Source organism: Martes martes, assembly GCF_963455335.1.
Source record: "Martes martes genome assembly, chromosome: 1".
NCBI lineage: Eukaryota > Metazoa > Chordata > Mammalia > Carnivora > Mustelidae > Martes > Martes martes.
Window position 1 is genome coordinate 54718452 of NC_137888.1, and position 26889 is coordinate 54745340.

The 26889-nt window shown below is 36.8% G+C and overlaps 1 protein-coding gene across 1 annotated transcript in view; it reads right to left on the reverse strand.

Moving 5' to 3' along the window:
- Window positions 1–19380, reverse strand: part of IFT57 (intraflagellar transport 57) — a 54035-nt gene extending 34655 nt beyond the window's left edge. The window contains exons 1-5 of the mRNA XM_080820418.1: window positions 19067–19380; window positions 16386–16548; window positions 15477–15595; window positions 12407–12497; window positions 7757–7825 (exon numbers count right to left, since the gene is read on the reverse strand). Coding sequence (XP_080676544.1) covers window positions 7757–7825; window positions 12407–12497; window positions 15477–15595; window positions 16386–16548; window positions 19067–19278 — 654 coding nt within the window. The 5' untranslated portion in view covers window positions 19279–19380. The remainder of the gene's footprint in view (window positions 1–7756; window positions 7826–12406; window positions 12498–15476; window positions 15596–16385; window positions 16549–19066) is intronic.
- Between the last annotated feature and the right edge of the window lie 7509 nt (window positions 19381–26889).

Below are 26889 nucleotides of genomic sequence, written 5' to 3' on the forward strand. Positions count from 1 at the left end.
TGCCCTCATCCAGATTCACCAAACGTTAGCATCTTACATAACCTCAGGGAAATTATGTATAAAGTGATACAGTGTTTCTAGTATAGTGCTGAGATTTGGGGATGTTTTCAGATTTTTCTTTGTACTTTTTTGCACTTTTGTTTAAAAAAATAAGGAATATATTTCACTTTAAAGAAGAATAAAGTATTTTCAATAAAAGCAGGTAATAATAATAAATTTGATAAACTTCCAGAAACTAGCTGGTATGGGTGTAAATGCTTTAGGAATTTGAATGAGAGAGAGAAGTGTGTTTTAATGGAGATGGTGAGATCTAAGTTTAACCTTATAAGGATGTATGGAATGCTAATAGGCAGAAAAGAGACAAGCCAAGTGTTTATAGTCAGGAAAGCACCATAAGCCAAGATACTGAAATAGAAATGCACATGGCTGGTGAAGATCCTATCAAGAGCGACTAGGGGCTTAGAAAGGCAAATACCGAGGAGTAAAAAAAGAGTTAAGTACTTTGTGAAAGACCTCAGAAGCTAAGGTGAGGAATATGAATTTTGTCCTCTAAGCCAGAAGGGAAGTCAGGAAGAGTTATAAGCAAGGTAAAAATGACTTTATTTATCCAAGAAATCTTTATTTAGCACCTACTATATGCCAGGAACTATTCAATACCAGGGACACTTAATAAAATGTTAAAAATCCTCATGAAAGAACATTCTAATCATGTTTTATGAAGACTTACGGGTTATAGATTTGTGGGTCATAGAACTGAATGGGGCTGGGGTAACTGGGAAGGTGTCACTAAAAAGGCAGAATTTGAGCTGAACTTTGAAGACTTAAGACTCAGGTAGAGAGATGATGAGAAGACATTTTAGATAGGAGACAAAGATGAGAACAGATATGCTCATAAGGTGTTTGAAAACCCTTGGGAGGATCCATTTATGCAGAATAAAGTTATTCCAGCAGATGAAAATAAGGTTGGCTATATGGACAAGTTGTCAAATTGCCAAGAGTCTGGAAATTCAGACTAAAATATTATTGTTTTATGATCTACATAAATTTACCTGTAAGCAGTGAAAAGCCATCAAAAGTTACTGAACTCAGAATGACCTTTTGAAAGTCGTTTGGCAATAAATAAGATAAAAGAGTAGTGAAAAATATTGTGCAAAAGGGTGAGGGTGGGATTGAGGGAAGAGGGTCAAAGACCATTTGGGCCATTATTGTTACGTAATCCAGAAAGGAGATGAAGCAGACATGACCTTGAAAGATAGCTAAAGGGATACATATGAGAAATATTTTCAAAAGCAGCATCTGCAGGTCTTAGTGAGACCAAGTAGATGTCTGGATTAAAACAAATCATTAGACAAATATTCAAGCACTAACACGGCTAGAGGTGAATGGGTGGAGTTGGGTGGATTTAAAGAATATAGGTTTCTATAGGACCGAAAAAAGCACACGTTCTGGGTATCCATCTAATACACGGAGTTATGTAATAAATATCTGCTATTGGCATTGATTGAGGAAATATAATCTATCCATTTATAAAATGACAGCTCTCAAATGAATCCTGAAAAAGATCATATTAGTTCTCATCAAATTCCTCTTAGTCATTTCTGTAGGGGAGACCTTATGTGATAGCAGATTTAGTCCAGGGGGCATTCAATAAGAATCCATGTGCCATAGTATGAAAATAAAGACATGACATCACCAAGACTTCCTAATTAATACAAAAATGCAAGCCTACTTGATAACTTATATCCTATATAAGCTTCTTACTCAAAAATACTTGTGGCAATCTAGAAACTTATTTACATTGAGAGATTGGGGCTTTTTTCCCTCCTATAGCACATAAGAATGTTGGTAACATTCCAGTCTCTTAGTTCCAAACTCTAGGAAAGGTAAAAAATTATACAAAATAAGAAATCCATCAAGCTATGTGCTGTCCACAAGTTAAGTTATATTAATCTCAAAACAACACTGGGAAGAATTGTGTCACCATCGTACAGAATAAGCAGAGTCACAGGTTAATTTACTAAGGTTAAGTGTCTAGTGATGCGCAGTCCCAGTATGATGCAAGGATTATTTTCCACCCTGGTGTCGACATTGAAGGTATGTACTCAGATCTGGAAAGGACCTTGAGAAGTCCTTGCTTCACACTTCTTTTTAGGCTCACAATAAAACCAGGACGGAAACAAGGATCTTTCCTGTTCCAAGTGTGGATTCAAAAGCTTCACTAAAGATCAAGCAAAACCCTCTTTTACACCCAGCAAGAACTGCCATTTGAGCTTCTTCTGAGTAATGCAGAGTACAGCTTTTTTTCCTCTAACCTACATTTTCGATTCACCTCCAGATGTAAAACTGATGGGGTGGTACAGGTTAGTTACCAGAGAAATAAAAGCATTTACTCAGTCAAAATGTGTTCCATCACACTCAGACATGTGGTGCTTTAATTGTTTCTCCTGTGAAATACCAACCGCAGACTTCTCAGTCACAATACAGGAGGGCAAACAAATGTTTTAGGAAAGGAGAGGAAAACCATTTTCCTCAAGCAGGAATCAGAACCAGTGATAACCTAGGGGGCAAGCTATATTGCAGAACAGTACTTATTTTTCCCTGCCCTACCCAGAAATGACATTTTGTCAAGAAGTGAAATGTAAATCAAACGTAAAATGAAGAAATTTAAAGTATTTAAGATATTAGCCAAAGTAGATCCATCTTCTTCCCTTTTTTGATTATAATCTTGCAGACTTGCCACAATGACACTCTAAAACTGAGATGACATTTTTTTCCAAGCCCAGATTTTTGCTTCCTCACAGCTTTTGCTTTTTAAGCTAAAAGTTCTCTCATTCTTGGTACAATGAATTTTTTGCTAAGTAATTAAAAACCAATTGTGTTTAAACCTTTTGAGATAGTTAGTTTTATGCTGTCTAACTCAGAATTTGGTTTCTAAAACCTCAAATTTAGCATCTCAAGGAAGAATGGTATCTATGGCATGTTTGAAAAAAATGTTTTGAAATGAAGTGATGGACATTTAAAAATAGAACTCAGAGCGCACAGCTTCCCTCCCATCTTTTTTCCACTGGGGGAGGAGAATGACACATCTGCGTTATGCTGCCACAACACTGCTGCTGTGATTCTACTGAGCTTCAGAATGGAGGGGAGCTACAAAGACCACTTGTAATTACAGTGTAGCTGCCACAACCATGCAGGCAGTTTCCAATTAACATACTAGATAGAACTAGAAATGGCCCAAACACCTGCCTAACACCTCACCGCCAGCACCTTCCTTTCCTGCTCCCACCCCACACATCTCTGAAATTCTACTGCACCCCTACTCATCAGGAGCTCTGCCCAACTGTGAGAGCTTTAATACAGCACACCAGTGTTTTCCCCCATGACCGTTCTCAAGGAGTCTTTGGCTAAATTTTGGATTTCAAGAATATTTAGGAATCAGAGAGTGACCGAGAGAATGTGGAATTTTGTGGGCTAGACTTGAAGACTGCTATTTACTCATTTTTTCCCCTTCTAAGAAAAGCTCGATGAAAATTCAAATAACTAACCTACAGATAAAATTTCAGAAGATAAAGCAACCCCTCAATAACTGCAAAAATTATTTTCTTGAAAATACTGTATTTGGCAAAACCGTAACTGCAGTAAGAGAATTAGAGGGTGAAATCGCACAATAAAAGGGCATTAAAATGTACCTTTTGAACCTCAGAGTAAATGAATGTTCTGAAAAACAACTGCTTCCAAAGCAAACTGATTTCACCTATGTAAGCATTCAATATTGACTAGAGGAAACATTTTCTTAGAACGCCATTTTCAGTGTTCATGAAACATTACTGCTCAGGTTCTGTGTAGGCAAACGGTTCAAAGTTTAGTCAGTGGGCACCTGGTAGCTCTTTATAAATTCTTCAAATTCGCAGTTAGAGGATTCAAATCCACTGTGGTAGTCAGGAAGATGGACCACCAGGTCTCCTTCCAGAGAAAGACGCACTGCCTCACTGCTGGCATTGTGGTCAGCAGACAGCTTCCTGCTGTTGGCTCCCTCAGGCTGTGTCCCCCGGAGAGGCCACCTCAGCCTGGCAGTATGTCCTCCCCAGGGCAGCCTGTCTCCAGTGACTGAGCCAAGCGGGCAATACTGGCGTCAGACCTTTTCAGCAGGTTGCCGAAAGCTTTGTCAGGCCTGAACCACAGCTAGACATCTCCCTCAGCCCAAAGTCTTCCCCTTCCTTTCACAATGAACATCCTGGACCCCAAACTCTGGTCTCACTGTCCACTTCCAGAGAACGTAATCATTAGCACGTCTTTTCCATGCCCCTTCTCTCTCGCTCCATTTACCACAAATGTCAAGAAAATGCTGGGTATGCTCATCTTCTTGCATTATCATGGAAGTTAAGAACAAGCACATGTTTTAGGATCTCGACATCACATTATTTAATGAAAGGAGGGAATATAAGTAGATTCTTCCCTGCATCACCTTACTTGGTACATAGAAGAGGTAATAATTACTGTTGAGCAATTCTTTTCTTTCTGAAGATTAAACTATACTTTGCCTATAAAATTACAAATATAAAATAGCATTCATTCAAGCATGTATTCATTCAATATTATTCAATACTGGGCACTTTCTACATGCCAGGCACAGGTGAAAAAGTACTGAAGAAAGTTCTCGCTCTAGAGGATGGTGCATTCTAGTGATTGAGATAGGCAATAGATAGAAATGAATACATTGCCAGGGTCTGGAAAGAAAAATAAAGCAAGGTGAGAGAATAGAGAATGATTGGAGAAGCATCTGTTGTTTCAAAACCACAGGTAGAGAGGAATTGCTATCATCCATAAATGGCTGGGGTGGCCTAGTCACATCCACATTTCATATATCAATTTTCTAGACAGAACATAACATTTTTGTTCTAGTGCAAAACTCATTGCATGCAACTTCCCTAAAATAATATTTCCTCTGCATCGTGAGTCCACCTGCGGCATCAAACATAAAATCTTAAATCTATGTTACTAACCTATATAGCAGTTCAGTCTTGGGGAAAGAGCAGCCTAAGCCATCATAAGCTAGAGTCAGATACAGCTGTCTCAGGCAGATGGCTTTAGTGGGCAACATCATAAGCCTGCCAGATTTTTTAAAATATGAAAGGGTTTTCTGCCTCATTAGTACTTCATGGCTGACCATCCACAAACACCTGGTGTTCAGACTTCTTCCTCTTATGAAAATGCAACCATATACAGCCTTAGCTCGAAGGGGTTTATATTATATAATCTTTGTCCAAAGAATCTAATACCTAGATAATTTATAAAGGCACAGGTAGGGGAGAACTTACATAGTTCAATTAAGGTGAAAAATTGAAAGCAGGACCTACAGGAACTTAAGAGTAGTGGGTAGTGGTAGAAACAAATTAAATTACTTTAAGGCCTTCCCAATTCCCACACTACATTGTCCAGAGGGAATCCCAGGCTGCCTTTAGAGGTCTCTATTTACACCATCAGTGGAAGAATAAATAACACAAATGACAGTTTTGTTCTGAGAATAATTGTATATTCATCTCTTTTGTTTTATTTCCTTATACTTTAGGACAACTTTGTTGTCATCTTCAACACATATAGGAATACTGAGCACCACAGTGTCTTTCCTTAATGTGGGAATCAAATCTTACCTACCCTGCTGAACTTTCGTATGAGGGAAAGGGAAGTTTAGAGCAAACTTAATTCAGCTATTGTAGATTTATTAAGTTTTTTAAGAGTATACTATCCCAAGGTTATAAATTTCAGTTTTTTTAACTGTAAAAGGGAGATAACAACATCTCAAATTCTTCACAAGGTCAGTAAAGGATGTGTTTTAAAGTACAACTGACCCTTGAGCAATGTGGGAGTTAGGGGTGTAGAATCCCAATAACTGAAAACCTGGATATAACTTTTGACTCCCCCCAAATTTAACTTCATTATTTTTTAAAATTAAAACAAACAAACTTTTTTTTTGGACAGAGAGAGAGAGTGTGCATGTGCAAGTTGGGGATGGGCAGAGGAAGAAGGACAAAGAGAATCTCAAAAAGACTCCTCACTGAGCACAGAGGCCAATGTGGGGCTTGATCTCATTACCTTGAGAACATGACCTGAGCCAAAATCAAGAGTCGGACGCTCAACCGACTGATCCACCCAGGTGCCCTCCAAAAACTTAACTTCTAATAGCCTACCATTGACTGGAAGACTTACTCATTAATTAATACATATTTTGCATGCTATATGTATTATATATTGTATCCTTACAATAAAGACAAAAGAAAATGTTACTGAAAAAAATCATAAGGAAAATACATTTCCAGTATTGTACTGTATTTATTGGAAAAAGGTCCATGTTTAAGTGCACCTATGCAGTTCAAACCCATGTTCAAGGGTCAACTGTACTTTGAAAACTACAGAGTGATTTGCAAATGTACTGTTACAACTGGAGTTTATTTGTTTGTATTAAAATGTTAACACAGTATTCTGATATCCTGTATCAGATTACATTATACTCTCAATTTTCAATTAAGCAATAAAAATACATTCATTTATTGGGAAACTTCTGTGTTATAATATAACACAGAAGTTTCTGTGTTATAATAAATAATTCTGTGTTATAATATAACATGAAGAATATAAAAAATGATAGTTATCTCCTATAATCAAGGAGCTTATACAGATCAGATTTGAGAAGGGGAATGTGGGAAGATGTGGTTCTGGGTTTTGCCAACATTTACTGAGCACTTTCTATGTGCCAGACATCATTATAAACGCCTTATATGTAGTAACTCTTTTAATCTTTAAAAACCCTATGAAAAGAAAACATTTTTATTCTCATTTTACAGATGAGGAAGATAAGGCACAAGAATTTTTGGAAACCTGCCCAAGGTCAGACATCTAGTAACTATTAAATGTATTGAAGTTAACTCACGCATTTAGGCAAGTTAGCTACAACGTTACTCGTTATGTTGGGCAGAAAACAACAAGTTGGGCAGAAAACAACAAATGTATCATTAACGATAACAAATAATGCTGACTAACAGTAAATGATAAATGAAGAGATCATCCTGGGATAGGATGGCCACCAAAGTCTTCATGATATGAGCCCAAAGTTATATCCAAACTTGTTTGCAGAATTTAGACAAGAAAAATAAAGGGCAAATGAGACTATTATATTCTATACATACCTTTTTGAGCAAGCAATAGGTATCAATTTACTGAAATATACAAATAGGAAAATACAAAAATCCCATACATACTTTTCAAGTATCTCATTGAGTGGGTTCTCATTTATAGACCAGATTTATTTCCTAATTAAAACAGAGCAAACATTGACTTAAAGCACTGTCTGACTCCTATCCATACACCAGTCTTAAAATAATCTACTTTATTTCAAATAATTACCAATTAAATATTTTCCTATAATCAAGACCATTCAACACTAGCCACTTATAATGGAAAATAACTTGAAATCAAATAACGTCTTTCTATAATAAAAAATGACAAATTATTTTCAGCTTATGTGAGAAGCACTGTGTTGGTTTTTCATGGTGCAGACAGGAGGCTGCCCCACTTGTCCCTCTGGATTTTTGTATTTGTTACAATTATAACATTTTATATATAGGAAAACAATTTTTTGAGAGCTACTTTTCACATGACACACAAAACAATGGCAAACACGGTTTCTACTTGTTTTAATTTCCAGCAGAACAAGTGTACTGATTGCTTGTTGGTCCTGTGTGTATCCCATGTTACTTACCAAACGATACGTCTGGGCCTTTAAAACATTGAGATCAATAAAGTTTTCTTCATTGTCTGTCTCCTCTTCCTTAGGGGGAAAAAAAAAAAGTAAATAATTGTAAAAAGTTGTAATTTAAAGAATGTATTTCCGGTTTTTACATGCATAATACACTAAGTTCAACACAAAGACTAATGCAGGAAAGGGTTTTTTAAAGCCTAGTGGTGTGCATAAAGTAAGGCATAATGTTATTAGCAGCTCATCTGTTTTTTGAGGTTTTGACGGTACCTTTTAAGATAGGGCCTTTTTATAGTCACTGAAAAAGGAAAAAAAAATAGGAGAAGGAAGGGCTGCTACTGTAAAACTAGGGATAAAGAAACATAAGAATAAAACAAGAGTGTTATGGTGAGTGCTATGAAGTGTGTAAGCCTAACGTTTCACAGACCTGTACCCCTGGGGCAAATAATACATTATATGTTAATAAAAATAATAATAATAAAAAAAGAGTAAAACAAGAAACACTGAAGAGTGGCATATCTAAAAGAGAAGAGATAATGGAAGAAATGAACGGCAATTTTGAGAACATGACTAAAATGGACAAAAATAAGGTTGACAGACACAGAATATCTTCACCTGCTCCCAGGACCAGTCCCATTAATGCATATTTTTGACATCTCATCTCTTACATGCTCAAGTTTAATAAATTAATAAGATTAGTCATTAGTACTGTTTGGCCCATGGCCCCTAAACCCTAACCTTGTATTAACTACTTAAAAGGATAGTTCAGGTATATTCCAAGCTGGTCCTGATCCCTGGGCCAACTGGTATGGGGGGCAGGGTCAGAAGTGACCCTTGGAGAGGCAATCCCTTTCCCAACATACAAAAATGGAGTCTGGGGAGGTTCTAAAGCATGTAGAACAAAGAAAAAAAAAAGCTCCCCTTTCTCTTCAAAGGTCTTTAGGTAGGTGAAACCAATCTAGTAAGGACTTAAGGACACGGTAAGACAGTGAATGGAACTTGGTCCTCAAAGGAAAAACAAAACAAAACAGTAAGTGTGTGTTATTTGGCAGACATTTCCACACATACAGTTCTACAAAGCTGCAGTGGGAGATTTCAAAGATAATCCTTATCTTCAAGAACTTAGACAGATGTAAGAGTGGTTCTGAGACATGCAGCATCAGCATCAGCACCAGCAAGACCCGGGAGCCTGTTAGGATGCAGATTCTAAGGTTCCATCCCAGATCTACTCTGAAACTCGGGGGTGGGGACACTAAGGTAAGCTATGAGAACTATGCTAATCTTTGGGGGAATTAGAAAGATTTTATGAAATATGAAGCAATATAAATGCAGAGTATAAATACACTCAAGTGACATTTCCTTTTTTTATGTTTACATTTTTTTATGTTACTTTTTCAGAGAGGCAGGGCAGTGGAGCACAGAGGTGTAGACAAAATTGATGTGATTGTTTACATCTTAAATCTTAGCCATAAATGCAGATGCACACCTTTGAGATCCAGCTCAGTGTATTCTGTGTTTGCACTGCTAATGACCTACTTAACAACCAGAGTAAATGACCAAACTGCCAATGACTCAATGCCCATGGAAGAAGAGACAAGTTTATTATGCTTTTATCATAACCTAATCAGTACTGTTTACATAGTGAATCAATAAATACTCGTTGAATTAGTACTGGATTAAATGCTAATAGGTAAAAAGCTTTAATAGTAGGCAGTCAAAAAAAAGGATTTATGTTACTAAATATTACTGAGAGCATTCAAAAGGAGTTCAAATATAAACAGACTTAGAAAAAAGTTTCAAAATAAACCAAGAGGATTCGGATTTCAGTAATATAGAAGACACTCAATAATTTCCCACTATTTCTTTGCCTAATAAGTACTTCATACCCTCTTAATTCTCTAACTGCCAGTTAATAAGTATATGATTATATACAGCAGGTGAAATATTGTTTTGTAATCAATACTTCTTTTATCTTTTTTTCAAGAGTTATCAACGTGTCCTATCTTGACAAGTCTAAAATTGAAGGGTTCTAATTTCTAGATGATTATAGCAGAACTTTACTCTGTCAGAAATAATTTTTTTCCACCCTTTAGCCACCGCACAAACTCTGGCAACAAAATAATGTAAAATCCCACCATCCAACCACTTTTTGGCACTCATCACCTTAGCAAGAGGGATGAGAGAAGTAATGAAGGGCTACTTAGACAACATGATGACAATAAGAAAGAAAGAAATGGAAAAATTCAAGAGACTCGACATAAGGGAGCCAGCAGCCTCAGAGGCAACCCTTTAAGGAAGACCTTCATTTTGGTCTAATGATAGTAGAAGGTCTTTACTGTACAGTTGGGAAGAAATGTGCAAAGAGGCTGTTTTCTAATTCGTTTCTCTAATTTACACACCTAATGATGCTGCTTTGGACTTTAAAGGTGCTCAGAAAAAAATGAGCTATAATTTCTAAAAGTTACATAGCAATTTGCTGACAGCTGATTATGAGTCAAATATTTAAGGAACACTCCACTTTGCACTAGTAACATGGAGATACAAAAAAAATGCAAAGTTGGTTTCCATCCCTACATAGTCTTCTTTCTGACTAGTAGGTTTTTATACTTTTGTCCCCTGACTGGCAGTTTTGAGTTATGTCCCTGAAGCTAAATGTTGATGCACTAGGACCAGGTTTCTATCGATAAACCATTAACTGATAAATACTTATTAAAAGTAAAGATGAGGAAAATACCTGAGTAAAGTAAATGAGGTCAACGAATGGGAGTATGCAAGAACTTAACATTTTCTGAGCCTGAATGGGAAGATCTATTACACAAAGAATAAAGTCAAAACTCCTTAAAATGGCCAAAATGATCTGGACCTGGTCTATCTTTCCTGTGAATCTTAAACCACACACATGCATACACCCACCATACTTAGGAAATCTGGCCCCAGTGGTCTCTCAGTTCCTTGATCAAGCTAAGCTCGCTCCTGCCTCAGAGCTTATGTACATGCATTTCCACCAGGGTCTTGCCCAACAGGTACTCAATAAAACACAAGTGGAATGAATGAACATATACTTACCTTAACCTTTAAAATGTATCATACTTTTAAAATATATCTTATAAATTGATTAATTTTACAATGGTCCTTTTCCTTCTATAAATAACAGAATTAGCTTTTTCCTATTAATGGTTTAAAATATTTATACTGCTGGTAAAATTCAAGTTAAAAACTTTGACAATACAAAGAAGCATAGAAAAGGAAATAATCAGGGTGCCTGGGTGGCTCAGTCGGCTGAGTGTCTGCCTTCAGCTCAGGTCATAACTCCAGAGTCCTGGGATTGAGCCCTGCATCAGGCTCCCTGCTCAGTGGGGAGTCTATTGCTCCCTCTCCCACTTGTCCTCTCTCACTCCCTCTCACTCGCTCTCCAATAAATAAAATCTTAAAAAAAGGAAATAATCATCCATAACCCTTCTACCCATATATAACTAATGTTAACATATTATTATTTTTTCTTTTTTGTATATTTTACATACTTGGGTTTATGCATACAGCAGAAATTATCATCTCTATATCACCAACATTTCTTTGTAAACAATTTTTATGGCTACATAATATTCTACTATTTGGAAATAGTCTAATTTACTTAATGGTTAGTTTCAGCATTTGCTAGAAAACAATGTAGCATATAATAGCTTAATAAATTAGCTGAAATATAGAATATACTTATTATCTAATGATTTATTTACTTTTTAAAGATTTTATTTATTTATTTATTTATTTATTTGAGTACAAGCAAGGGGAATGACAGAGGGAGAGAAGCAGGCTCCCGGCTGAGCATGAAGCCCAATGCGGGGCTTGATCCCAGGACCCTGAAATCATGACCTGAGCTGAAGGCATATGCTTAAAAGGCTGAGCCATCCAGGCACCCCTTATCTAATGTCTGAAAAATTCACTTGGAAAATGTAATTGGTTTATGGCAATAAAATACACTTTAAAAAAGGGTTTTTTCCCCCTACTATTTTAATTTCAGATCATAGGTATACTTCCTAAAATATCAGGGTCACTCTAGCTCTGGTTCTGAGAAAGTGCTTTTTTTTCCTACCATTTTAATAGTTTAATCTGTTATAGAGACTTGATCATGTAGTTTCACAATATGAATAGAATGTTAAGAATGGTAAAGGCCCAGATGCTGCCAAACAACTTAAAAAATGTTGGTACTTAAAAGTGTTTTTAAAAACTCGTAAAGGGTAGTACTTATCCTAATTTTAGAAGCATATAGGAGTTCCTGAGAAATGAAGAGTGTTCTTACAAAGTAGAATATATTAATCCTAAACCCTACTATTCTTTTGTAAATTCTATATTATTTATGGCCTATTTCAAATCATGAATGGTTGCTAACAAACTACTCATATAACTAGAAGTCCACTGTTTCCTGTTTACAGTTTAAGAACTTCTGCTACAATTCAGACTTCAATCTTTAGAAAACATGAACATTAACTTAACTAATGGTCTAAACAACTGATACTTGGTACCCTATTTAAAAGCGTTTCTTCTCTAGAAACAATGAAATGAAATACATTCCTAAAAATGGAAGTCTGGGGGAATTAGGAGAAGGGAAAGGAATTCAAAGGTAAAAAGAAACAAAAAGTTCAGTAGCACACATACCACAAATTCTTCATCCACTTTATTTAATGTTAATTCTGCATCATCTTCTGGGACAGTTTCTTCTTCTAATTCTTCCACTGGGTATGTTGGTCTAAAATAATAAGGCTTAGTATGTGATAAGAGTTAAAAACAAAACATTTTAGCAAGACAGAAAGGTATAATGTGAATTTTAAGAATCCCCTCTATGCCAGATCTTGTTCTTTTTTACTATGCCCCCTTCCATAATCACTACTACATGTTTGATGTATACTTTTGAAACTTTCTATTTTTAGTTATGTTAGTTATGTTAGTTGTGTTAGCTCTATGTAAAGAAGCAAAAATGTTTATCTCCAAATTTAAAGAACAAATATACACAATTGGGACGATAAAATGCATATTGTTATCCAACATTCTTTTTCACTAAGTTACCACATTTAAGTACATATACATTTTTCTCTTTTTCCCCCCTACACATGCACTATTCCACTGAACAATAGTACCATAACTAATTTAACTAGAAACTTAGCCTGAACATTAAGGTGGTTTCTAGTTTTTTTTACTAAACAAAAAATCATCCTTGTACATTCATCATTATATCCATCATTTAGAATAAATGTATATAATAGCTGGGTCAATAACTTTGTACATTTTATTGTTTTTCCATATGTTCCAAAAGCCAATTTCCATAATGTTACCCTAATTTACACCCCCAACAACAGTGACTCCATTTCCATATGTTCACAAATACTGCAAACAAACTTTAATCTTTGCCGATCATATAAGTGAAAAATCTCTTCTTTTAATTGCATTTCTTTAAGAGAGTAAGTGAACACCTTTTCAAGTTTTAATTGGTTGTTGGTGTTTCTTTTTCATTGAAATGCTTATTTATGGCCTTTGCCCTTTTGTATATTAAGAAAATTAATGCTTTGCCTAACTTGTATTAAAAATATTCCTAGTTTATCACTTAAAATCTTGGCTATTCAGGACTGTTACAATTCTTATTACATAGATTTGGCAACTTTTCCTTGCATGGATGCTAGCAGTTTTAACATCATATATACAAGGTTTTCCTTCACATGACACATTCCACCCCTCTTTGACCTTTTAGTACTCCTACAGTTTCATTTTTCACATTTACATCGTTGACCAATTTGAAATTTATTTTGATGGAATAAGAAGGGTTCCAGCTTTCTTCAAAATCTCATCAGTGGTCCTAACACTAAGCATTGAACAACCATTTCTCCAACAAGATTAACGACATGTATTTCCCATATTAAAAATACCTGAAAATATTTAGGTTTATTTCTAGAAACTCATTTAAAAATCCATACCCTCAGACATATTAATAAAATATAAAAATCAACATTTAATATTAAGGAAAGAAAGTACCAAGAACCAAATCAATCTTCTTAAGGAATAAGTTCTCTATTTCATTGATTAGAATTAGAGACTACCTCAAAAGCAATGTTCTTCTAGGATTTGCTTTGACATATTTAATATATAAAATAATCATCTATAAATATATAACTTCTAAGTAATTTACATATTATATAGCTGACATACTATCTGATGCCTACTTTCAATATTTTCCCTCTTATTCTTCCCCATGTATTTTAACAGTCCTTATAAATTATTCAAATCAGAATACATGGTCAAGAATTAGATATGCCTAGAAACAAAGGAAGTACAAAACTGAATATTGGTTGAGATATTAATCACTTCAGGTGAATTTAGAACACATTGGGCAGTAAATTTAATAACATCTAAAAATGCCAAAATGGAGTAGCACATCTCATAACTTTTCTTGGAGTCTAATAAGGAAGTAATGTGAATCCATATAGTTATTCCTTATACTGCACTAACTGGTAATATTTAGGTTGAAGCATATGAAATTGCCATTTTTTAGTTCAATCACAGGTGAATATCAGCAATTTCATCTGGTTCAAGTTGATGATGACCTAAGTCAAGTACATTTTTTAAGATACTTTTTAATAAGAGAATAGATTATTTACATGAGAATGTAATTGAATATACATTAAGATATTAACAGGGAACAATATATACACCTTTCCAAAGAAATTTTTTCTCATCCCAAAGTACTTCTTGCTCAGGTTTTACCTAAATAATGTTTTCCACAATCTCTAACCAGTCAATAATTCCAATCTTCAAAGAACCAAAATTTTGTATTTCCTAACTATATCTTACATAAATTGACAGTTTCTGAATATTTTATTCTCTTATCCATGTGATTAACATTTATTGAGCATCTATGACATACAAAGTGCTATGCTAACTGCCATACAGTACATATGAAGAGTTCATAGTTTCTTGCAAGAAAGCCAAACCTGTAAAAAACGATTTCAATACCATGGGATAAATACAAGCACAGAATTATAAACAAATCACTCTCAGATCAGACAAAGAAGCAATGTACAATGCCTAAGAGAGTGTCAGGTGGCTTCTTCAGGTGGCTATTATTCTTGCCCAGTATCTATAAGCAAAAGAGAAAAATCCCATTTAAAGTATATTAATTTCCGGGATGCCTGGGTGGCTCAGTTGGTTAAGCGGCTGCCTTCGGCTCAGGTCATGATCCCAGTGTCCTGGGATCGAGTCCCGCATCGGGCTCCTTGCTCCGCAGGGAGCCTGCTTCTCCCTCTGCCACTGTGTATGCCTGTGCTCGCTCGCTCTTTCTTTCTCTCTGACAAATAAATAAATAAAATCTTTTAAAAAAAAAGTATATTAATTTCCATTTTTTCCTTAAATCTGCAGCTATCAATTACCCCCATATGTAACTATCTTTGTGTGTATAAGTAGACTTTGAAAAAATTTCCTACACTGACGAAGATATTCAGTTAAACCTTTAATAATTATATATTTGAATTGGGAAGGGGCATGATAAAATCAGAACTGGTTGTGAATATACCGGATATTCCAATCTTGTCTATGCAGACATTTCTAATCACCTGTGGCATTTTCAGTTTAGAATAGTCAAGAGGAAATACTTCTTGTCAGTTCAATTAAATAGCTCTGAACCCATGGGGGAAAAAGCTATCCACATAAAATTACTATTGCCAGGTTAGGTAATGTTTACCTTTTCCAGGTGAAACCAATATATTTTAATGCTTCTTCTGCTAAACAGTCAAGAACATAGCATACATGTTCTCCATAACCTGACTTTAATTTTGAGGGAGGAAAATCTGCAGTTCTGCCCTGAAATACAAAAGATAAACAGGGTATTACTTGTTATTTATATTCCAAATGTCAAAATATTTTAAGCAAAGTACTACTGAATAAATGTACCACTTCTCTACTTTTCAAATAGGATTTAAAATAACTGTAATTATATTGCTTCTTAGAAATCCATCTTTTCAGTCCATTGATACATAAAAAACTACAGGAAAATGAAGACATTTTATTGTCAAAGGTATCAAATTGAAAGGCAATAACCTCATGACAGAACAAGTAATTGATCCTGTTAGGGTGAAAAAAGACCACTACTGCCTTGGTATCCTACCGTTAAACAACCATAGGAAGGACAGAGTGAATCACTTGTCAAAAGTTAATAACATGTGTGCCAAAAATTCTTACTGCCTGTCCCTCAGGAAAAGTCAGAAATGAAAAGTACAACTGCTACATGGTCTATTAAATCAAAGCTCCCTTTCAAAATAAGTGTTTCAGCTTCCTACTAGCATTTTTTAGAAGGAAAACTAAGTATCCAAATAATCTACCTCTGAGACATAACAAGATTAAGAAAAAATATTATTACTTTCAGCTATAAAGAGTACATTGAACATTTTTAGAAGTAGCATTAATATTATAATACCAAACATTCTGAGGTTTTATCTGAAAAATCCAGATATAATTTTATATATGTATGTGTGTGAATAGACATAGTTATTCACAGAAAATTAATCTAAAAGGGTAGCATCTACACTGAATAACCAATATTAAAATTCATAACTTGACAACATTCTGAAAGAAGAGAGTTGTTTACACTTACAAATGATCGAAGCTCAGATAATATGTTAGATATAGTTGCATTAGGGTCATCATATTCTTGAGGTTGCTCAAAGGGGCGTCCTGCTTTGTTAATCAGCCAAGCAGCAAGAGTGCAAAACATGTAGAACTGTTCACCAGGGTTGGTAGGCAGTGCAAAATAGTGTCTGTTTCAAAACAAGGTGGGGAGGATGGAATATGACATATTGCAAACAAGTCTATAGCAACTAAATGGACTAAGTCCAAAATTGCTAAAGAACTTTTTTTTTTTTTTTAATGGCTTTAAAATCAAAAGACATTTATAATTCACTCTGAAGTTTCTGGTAATCCACAACACTCATATTCAAGTTTTTAATCAATAGAACTAGAGCAATTACTACTATAGGCAAAATATTAGATCAAAGATCTTACACCCAGTAAATGCAGAGCATGTTAAAAAACTGATCGATCATGTACAACTTTTGCCAGTATTATCTATATGTCAGGAATAATGAATAAGAGTACCTCTTGAAAATGGTAATTGGGAATTAAGAGAATTTCAGACTTTGAAAAAAAAGACTCTAATGATTAATTAGTATGCATTTTTACAACGTCACTGGTATCTTTACATACTGTTCCTAACACATTAGGTATGTTAAACAGTTGTTCTCATCTTGGGTGCATATTTGAAGTACCCGAGAAGCTCGTTGAACTATTGCTACTGGACAAAACACTGCTTCTTCCCTAACAAATTAAATCAGAACTTCTGGGGGTAAAGCCCCAGTACAAGTATGTTTCAAAAGCTACCTAGATGGTTTTAAGGTACCAGGATTAAGAACCACTGAGTATCACATCCACAGTCTAACAAACATTTGTTGACTTTTGCTAAATCCCCTAGCCAGTAGGCAAATAGTCCCACAAAGATCAATGTACGATTTATACTTAAATAGGTTAAGAATAAAACTTGCCAACAATACTCAAGTCGGTTTGATCAAAGATCTGATTTTGTTTTATGGGCAATTATTAATTTTTTGTGCCATTTATAATTTTATTTATGGCTATTATAACTATTTTTCATAAAAATCAGCAGTCTACTCTTTCATGTTTCCCAAACTTTTTCCTGCAGGGTAGTGAAAATGTTCTAAAAGATAACAGGTAGCTGGGAAGAAAAAGGTCAGGAAGTCCTTACAGGCATATGTGCACAACGCTTTCAAAGTACCCACTGCTGAAAACTCATCTTTTCTTTCCAGGCTGTTACCAACTCCAGAACAGAGGACTGAATACTGACAGATCCTCCAGACACAGGGCAGTGGTTCTCAAACTTGAGCATGCATCAGAATCACCAGAAAGGTTTGTTAAATAGACTTCTAGGCTCCACCCCTAGAATTTCTAATGCAGTATACCTGGAAAGGGACTGTGGCCTTGCATTTATAATAAATTCCCAAGCCATGCTACTGCTCATCTGACAACCACAGTCTGGGAACCATTAAATTAGGATTTTGCCACACAAATCCATGATTTAAAATATCCTGGATTATAGCACAGAGGTTATACCAGTAGAGCCTTTAGGCCATTTTCTTTTAGTTTGAAAATACACTTGGGAACAAAAATGCATTTTTATCATAGAAAATGTTGGTTGTTTATATTATCCTGATTGATTCATTGAAGTAATAACTCCCAATCCCAAAATTCCTATCATAGATCAAGCAACACTACCTTTTCCTCTAACTTTTCTCCTATTCTGGACTGACTTAGCAGTATGGGCAGTTTACATAGAGCCTACATATCCTAAAATTCAAGTTATTGGAAGAGAGCAAGGAATGAAATCAAAACTGTCGGGGGAAATTATTTAAGCCAAGGTACAGCCATTAAAAGAAAGTATTACAGATTTTTAATCTAAGTTCCATGTTACACAATAAACAATGTTAAGTATTAACTTATTTATCTGGCTGTCACTAAGCTACACTGATTGTGAAAAAAAGTGCTAGCTGTGCATAACCCTCGACAACTAATGGCAGTGACTTCGGGGAACGATGGACTTTTCCCGACCAGAACAAGGGCAGAACTTTAGGTTGTATGATAGACACAGTTCTTTCAGTTGTCATTTTATTTGTATTTTCCACTTCTTAGTTTCTGAAAGTACTGTTATCACAAAGGTAGAAATCTTTTAAACCAGAGCAATTAGTCAACAAGTTTACTAACTTCATATAAAGTCAAGCAAGGTCCTAGGTACCCACAGTTACCAGTTGTAGGGACAAATTATCGCAAAGGAAAACAAAAACTAGAAATAGAGCTAAAATGGTAACAGTATTCATCTTTGGGGATGCAATTATGGGTAATATCAGTATCTTCTACGCACTTTCTTGTGTTTTTCTGAGTCCTCTACAACAGGTACTTTTATAACTTTTATAATCAGAAAAAAACAGTTTGTGTTTTGTGGAGGGGTGTGTGTGCTTTAAAGACTAAGAAAGCCAAGCCGTCTTCCGGTTCTTTCAGCGATTCTGAAACTTTACTGTCTAAAAAATACCAAAGCTAAACTCGGTGAGCTCTGAGGCCTCTGTCGCCAAGTTTGGGGTGAAGTGCCCTTTCCTGGCTACGAAGATGGAGGCAAGCGCTAACTCGCGTTCAAGGTTCCCCAGGAGGCCGGAGGAGGCATCTCCCCGGGGTCCGGCCGGCACCCAGGCGCTGGAGGACGAGGGCACCCACCTGGACGGGGGCTTCAGGTTGTTCTTCCGGAGGAGTTCCTCCTCGTAGTGGAGCAGCTTCAGCTTCTCCACCAGGTCCTCCATCACCACGAACATGTGGTAGGCCGCGCCGGGCCCCCGCTCCACGACCACCTCCCCTGCCCCTTCGCCGCGGGACCGAGACACTCCATCTTCCAAACCTGACGGCGTGACCACTGCCGCGGCGGCCGCCATCACAAAACAGGCAGAAAGCGCCCGGCGTGGGCTCCGGCCCACAGTCCTCGGCGGCCTTCGCCGCCTGAGCTGCCGCAGCCAGGACCGCCGCGACCGGTTACCAGGCGACCGCCGGGCAACCGGTCACCAGGGAAACTAGACTCCGCCCCCTTCCCGCCCACATTTCTTCTAAATTCCCTCCAACCAGGGCGGGCTTTCTGAATGACGTCACGCGGGGCCCGCACCCATCCCCCGCCCCTGGGGAGGAGGTGGCTGGGAAGTAGTCCCATCCCCTCGTGGGGGCGTGGCGCTCCGCCTCCAAGTGGGGCCGCGCCTCCGGGCAGAGGAGGGGCGGAGGGCGTTTCTGTGGCGCGCGCCCGGGGGTTGTTAGCTGGTTTGGGGCGGGCTGGGCCTGGTGGTTACCGGCCGCAGCTGAGCTGGTATCCGAGTTAGCGGGTAGCGCTGAAACATGTGAGGGGTAAGGAAGACTCCCACTGCTGTGTTTTCACTATTCTCAAAATTGAAAGTTTTCACGGTTGCAAAAATAGTCGATATCGTAGGTTTCCCTTTGGGTCAGGAACTTTCCAACAACAGGTTTCTGTATTTGCTGTATTTAACGGAATATGATAAACCTTGAGGTATTATAATTCTCCCCTGTTATTCTGGCGCTGGAACAGGGAAGGGGTGGGGAAAAGAAGGGAAGAGGATGAGCAAAAAGGAGGTACTGGGAAGGATTTGTTCTGCCTCTGAAACAAGAATTCTAAATTCACATCCTGCTGGTTTCAAGCCCATTACATGTTGCATAAAATTTGGGTGTTCCTTGTTAAAATCAACAAAATAAAGGGGATTATCTTGAATTTCTCTGCAGGACAGCTCTAAGTGTGGCTAAAGAGAGGTACTACTGTACTCTGCAGCTATTAGGAAAACAAGAAAGGTGACATAACTGACCACAGCTTTACAGTCCTCAAAACAGGTTTGTGTGTCAAGCAGTTTTCCAAAATGCAGCATAAAATATGAGATAAGTGGTAGATGTGTGGAGGTTTCATGGGAGAAGAGAATGTGTGGGAAGAGACTGGAAATGTATTTGTGTTTATGATGTGATTTGGGGGAGATCTCTGATGTTATACCTGCTACTAGAGGACAGAAGAGTCACATTTTTTTTTTTTGATGTAACTGAAGTTTTGAAATTTATCTAATATATTTTTGTTTTTGTTAGAAAATGGGTGGAGGAGCACTTTTCATTTTACTATCCGTCTAACTTCTTTCTGATACTAGTAAAGTTATTAAAGCGAAAAATCAGAAAGACAAATATCTTCTAACATTTACCAGAGAAAGGAAATACATAAAATAATTTAGAAGATAACCAAAGGGAAGGGCCACAGAGAGTTGCTTTTTAAATAAATAATGTTACTTTCCTACTGTAAGTCATTAGCCAGCTGCTTTTAATAAAGATAGGTTGGAAAATTGGCTTTGACTGTACCCTACTGCAGATTTGGCCTTTTTCTTTGCTTCCTCAGAAGAGTGTTTCTCACCCATACATTCCCCACCCCAGCCACCACATTTCGGGATGAGGGATATTGTAGTAAGTCTGTTTAACTTTCAGAGTACAAGATAGATAGCTTTTTACAATTGGAAAAGAAAAGTGAAAGCTCAGAGACATACTTTGTGATGCTTGGTTAGTCAACAAGCAACTGTTGGCTGTTTAAATGATACTCAAAAAGGTTTCAGACTTTACAGGTAAATTGGTTCCAGGGAGATGTTCACTCAAGTCATTCTGCCTGCATAAGATGTTCTGACATTTTCAGAAAGTTATATATAGCACTCAAGATGAAATAGCCAAACATTGTATTTTGGCTGAGAAACCCTCCAACAACATATGTATTTTGACTAGGGGGAAAAAAAAACCCCACCTGTCCCAGAACCTAGCCATTTTCTTCCCCAGCACAATACTGATGCATCCTGGCTTGAAAGCAGTATGAAGAATTGTTTCTCCTCTTCATTGTTGTGAAGGAGAAAAAAGACTAAAATATAAAGTGTGCCACGGTAACTGTGACACAGAAAGAATAAAAGAAAGGAAAAGCCAACTGTTCAGCATTTTGTGTTTTCACATAGAAAAAAAGATGGGAAACAATACTGAAATGTCATTTCATTTTTATAAGGCCTGGGGATGAGGTTTGCTGAAATCTTTGTTTCCCATCATAGTTGATAACACTTCTCTTTCCCTGCTGGAAGTATTTCCTTCACACGTGTGAGAATGCACACTGAAATCCTCTTCCAGCTCTTTCAGCCACTTGGAAGCTTTGGGGTACATTTTTGTTCGTAGTTTTGCTGGACTAGTTCCTATGTTGACCAAGGAGTTAGACAAGGGCTTGAAGAGAAAAGAATGTTGAGGCATGTGCATTCCTCCTTTCGGAATCTTGAGAGATTTATCTCTGGCTCTATGTGTTGACCGCAATTAATAGCTAGGCTTCTGACAGGGACTTTTATCTCTTACAAACTGTGAGATGATTGGAGGTAATTTTTAAGGCCCTTAAGATCTTTTTGTGAGTTAATGGGCTAATCTCTGGAAACTGAACGGTACTCTGATCAAAGGGAGATTTAAACTAAATGGATTTCCTGAAAGATGCTGAGCAAGGCCAGCAGTAAAAAGGAGGCAGGTTCGAAGATGGAGGAAGGCTTTCCAGCTGCATTTCCAGATATAAGAACAAGTCCTTCAAGAGAGCAAACCTGCTTTGCATTATAAATGACTTCAAGATGTTAAAAACTTAGAAAATCACTAATTGAATAAAACTTTCTTAGCCTAATAGAAAGTGAATGCCAAAAATCCAAAAAGAAAAAGGTCACGTTTAAATGTGAAGCATTAGAGGCAATGTCTTTTAAAGTTAAGATGAAGATGAAGACACTCACTTTTCTAAACTGTACCAGAGATCAGAACTAGAACGCTGGATAAAAATTAGTAAGTATTGCAGAAGAAGAAACTTGCAGGTGATATGATTAAGTAAAAAATTCCAAGGGAATCTACAGACAAGTTATTAAGACAGTTCAGCAAGTTTGCCTTATACAACAAGATCCAAACTGAAGAAAGTTTACTAGAAAAACAAAAACCTCAAAAATAAACCATATACAGCACACAGGAATAAGTGTATCATTATCATTATGGAGAAATTGTTAAACTTTACTGAAAATCATAGAACAATCCAGATAGGGATATGATGTTCATGAATAAGAAAAACTAATTATCTTTGCACAATCTTTAAACTCAATATACTTTTGAATAAAATTGCAAGAAGGCTGATACTGAAAATCATACGTAAATGTATATTTATTTATTTTATTTTTAAGATTTTATTTATTTATTTGACAAGAGAGAAACATCGAGAGAGGGAATACAAACAGAGGGAGTAGGAGAAGCAGGCTTCCAGCTGAGCAGGAAGCCCCATGCCGGGCTCAATCCCAGGACCCTGAGTTCATGACCTGAGCCAAAGGCAGATGCTTAACGACTGAGCCACCCAGAAGCCCCTATGAAAGCAAATTAAAGAAGACTGGGGAGGGAATCATGATAATCAGATAGTGGTTTCATCATCAAGGTGTAACTTAATGACATCACAGGAATAAATAGAAAATAGAAAATCTGGAATTTCAGTATATGACAAAATTGGTGTTACCAATTAGTGGAGAAAGATGAACTACTCAGTAAATGCTCTTAGAATTATGGGTTATCCATATGGAAACAAAATTATATCTCTGAATTCCAACATATAAATTCCAGTTGGATTGAAGGTATAAATGTGGAATACTTACAGGATATTTAGAAAAGAACAAAAGAGCATCTTTAACCTCAAGTAGGGAAGGATTTCTTGAAGGAAATAAAAAACAAATTTTAAAGGAAAGAGAAACTCATTAAAATTTAAGAACTTAGATTTAAAAAAGAACTATATAAACAATGAGGAAAACGATACATGTGACCCATAAAATGTCAATAGATTAGTCTCTGGAATATACAGAGGTCATCCCAAAGCCTCTGGACCATGTTGAAGGATTTTAGATATTCTGGGTCAGGATTTCTTGGCCTTTAATGCTATTGGCGTTTTAGGCTGGATAATTCTTTGTTGCTGGGTACTGTTCTATACATTGTAGGATGTTTCACAGCATAGTTGAAGCAAAAATGTCTCCAAGGATGCCTCAGTGGCTCAGTTGGTTGAGTACCTGACTCTTGGTTTTGGCTCGGGTCTTGATCTCAGGGTCCTGGGATCCAGCCCCATGTTGGGCTCCATGCTCAGTGGGGAGTGTGCCTGAGGATTCTTTCTCCTCCTTTCCCTCTGCTCCTCCCCTCTCCCCCACTTGTGTGCTCTCTTTCTCTCTCTCAACTAAATAAATAAATCTTAAAAAAAAAAAAAAAGTCTCCAGACTTTGCCAATTGGGCCTGGTTGGGAACCACTTTTCTAGATGCTTGGGTTGAAACAGGAAATGCTTTTATAAGGACCAGGAATGTAAGCAATGTGGGGGGTGGGGTGGGATGGGGAGCAGTGGGGAAGACTGTGGTGAACTAGAGCACTCATATATTATCTCAAGGAGGGGACATTTTTGTCATTTAGGAATTTGATCCAATTTTGTCATGTATTATGTTGCAAGGATCTAAATCTGGATTTGTATGTCAGTGTGAGGTTCTCTTGAGGATGACCTCTCTCCACGCAAAATATGATTTCGGGGCTACTTTAGTTGTTGAAGGTATTAATATGTCGAAGTTCAAAATTGAGAAACCTCGTTCTTAAATTTTATTTTGATTTTCAATCTTAACTCAACTTGTAAATGTAGGAAATTTGTTATAGTCAAGGAAGGGGGGGTAGAATTTACAACTTAAATTTCTATAGAGGTTTTTAAACTGCTCATACACTTACAATATTTGTTTTAACATTCTCTGACAAACCATTCCAGATGCCGTAAAATAGCCTGAATTTCAGGTTTCAAAAAAAATGGCGGGAGGGGAGGGAAATATATTCTGTTGAATATTCCAATACTCTTTGTAAACATATTTCAATGTAAAACTAAATCTAAATCAGTTACACAATTGCATATTATAAACTGGGATTGCAAATCAGTCCGTTTCTCTAAGGGGCCAAATTTTCAAACATTAGATACTTAAGTATCAAATGCATACAAATTATCCTTTAGCATAATTATTACTATTGTGGGTTTGACTTTCATCCTCAGTGTATTTAGTTTTGCAGTTTTCCAGGGTTAAAATATACTCACCCACCTGGGAACCAATCATCATCCCAACCAGAATCTGTGAAATTTCCCATGCAATGAACCAAGAGATTCTTGGGCCAGAGGTAGAAGAGACTCTTGTCCAAAACACCGGTGGGACACATTAAGTCCTAAGTTACTATAATAGACTCTGTAACTTAGAAAGGGAAGTGGTTTTGTAACCCATTGTCCTGGGTTTACTTCATTTTCTAGTTCTTCTCTACCAATGGAAGTCTTCTAAATCCATTAAGATTATAGTTAACTGCTTTAGCTAACTTTGGTTCTCAAGGTGGATAAATCCGATACAATTATACATATTTCAAGGCTTTGCTTTGTTTCATGGTTTCTTTGGCTTGGGAGAGACGCATAGTACATGTGTGAACTGAGTTCAATTTATTGCCTCTGTGTAAGTGATGGAGATAATTAATGAAGGGTATAAGTAGGGGTATACGTGTTGAAGGAGGGAGGGCAAAGCTTAGATTCGTATCTTGGAGTGTTCCAGCAATATTGTAGAGAGGGGACTATAGGAAGGTGAATATTGATTCAGAAGGCAATTTGAATAGTCAGGTGAAAGATGGTCCTGAACTGAGATGAGTGACAATTAAAATAGTGGAAAAATGATACTTAGATATTAGCAAAGAAATTCAACAGAACTTTGTAACAGGTACAATGAGATGTTCTCTAGAGCATGAATGACAAAAGGATAACCCACTTTAAGGCAAGAAAATTGACCTTTGTATCCCTGTCTCACTGGGTCACTGGCTATGAGTTTTCCCAGACATCTCTGGGTGAAGAGCTTCTATTGGCTAAGGATAATCTTGTGGAGATGGATACAGCTGTGAATACTGAATGGCCAATATTTATAGCGACTGGGGGATGGGAATATCAGCCTGTTAAAAGAAAGGACCTGGGTAGGCATCAGCAGCTTTTACTACGAGAGTTGACATTAAAATGCAACACTTCAGAATTTCTTTATGTGGAATATGAACTGAAGTAGTGAAGATGGTGTTAAGCTACGGTTTTCAAAAAAGTAAGGCTGCTAAAGGTATAACTTATTGACCAGCTATAGTATAAGCTATCAGATGGGGAAATAGCAGATAAGTAATTGAAAATATTGAAACAGTTTAGTTTTTAAAAAAGAGTTCTATTCCATCATATATGATAATAAGATTTTGATACATACTGAGTACTAACAAGAAGGACTGATCTGATTTTTCAGAATTTTGAAGGTTAAATAGAAATGTTTACTCTTTAAGAGCTAGATTAAGAAAATTCAATTTATTTTACAGGTTGAGATGGCATTTTCCCCCAAGGAAAAATTAAATTCAAGTGGAGAGTAAACAATAAATGTCCTAACAACAAGCTTTCTTAATGGGGCTCTCTAGAGCCTAATAAAAGCAAAATCTGCTAGATGCTATACCTTCATGGTACAACTCGGCCTCTCAGTGCATAGTGCACCAGCCTTTCTGACAACCAGTTTCTGAAATAGTTATTGGCACCTTGTGTGTTTTTGGAAGCTGGTGCTGAACCCATTATATGGTATAAAACATTAAATCCAATTGCCTTATTTTTATTCCTAGCTCTTTATAGAGATGATTTCTACTCTGTATCTACATGTTTTGCTTCATGAATATAACAAGTAATCCATTCTGTCTTTGCATCTAGGAAGATTTTGATAATGAGAGAATGTTTTCTTTTTTTCTTTTTTTCTGAAGGTGTGAATGTGCAAGCCAAAACTAAAAGATCCAAAGATCAGTATTTTGCTTTTGACAGCCACGGAGAGTATTTTCTAGAATTTTTTTGCATGGCAAATATTTGAGTACATATAATATGTTAGGCACTATGTGTGGGTGTAGTGATACACAGGCTTATAAGCCTGGCATCTGTGCTGAAATGTCTCATACCCTAATGCAGGATACACATGTCAGTTCACAAGTGCAACCTATGATATAGAGGAGCGTGCTTTCGAAAAAGCTCTCCAGACTTCTTTCATTCTGCCCCTTCACGAGACAGAATTGGGTGGGCCTCCTCTGTACCGCCATCGCCTATGATACCTTCTGTCTCTCTAATAGCACTTTTTTCTTATGATCTGAGATGTTGGGAGGAATTAGTAAGGGGACGCTAGTAGGAGAACCAATATGACTGCAAGAGATCTCAAGCCTGGGGAGCCAAACTGCAGAGCAAATGTGATGGCTCCTCTCCTTTATGTCTAATGTGGGGGTTGATGCCTCTCGGCCTTTTGCTTACGTGTGCAGGGGCGTAAGCTAACTCTCTTCGCCTAAGAACTTTAACAAGGGGTCTGTCATATACAATCAGATATTTCAGAATCTGGAGAAGACTATGCACCTGTGGCCCATTTGCTAAGAATTCAAATTGGAATGTGCT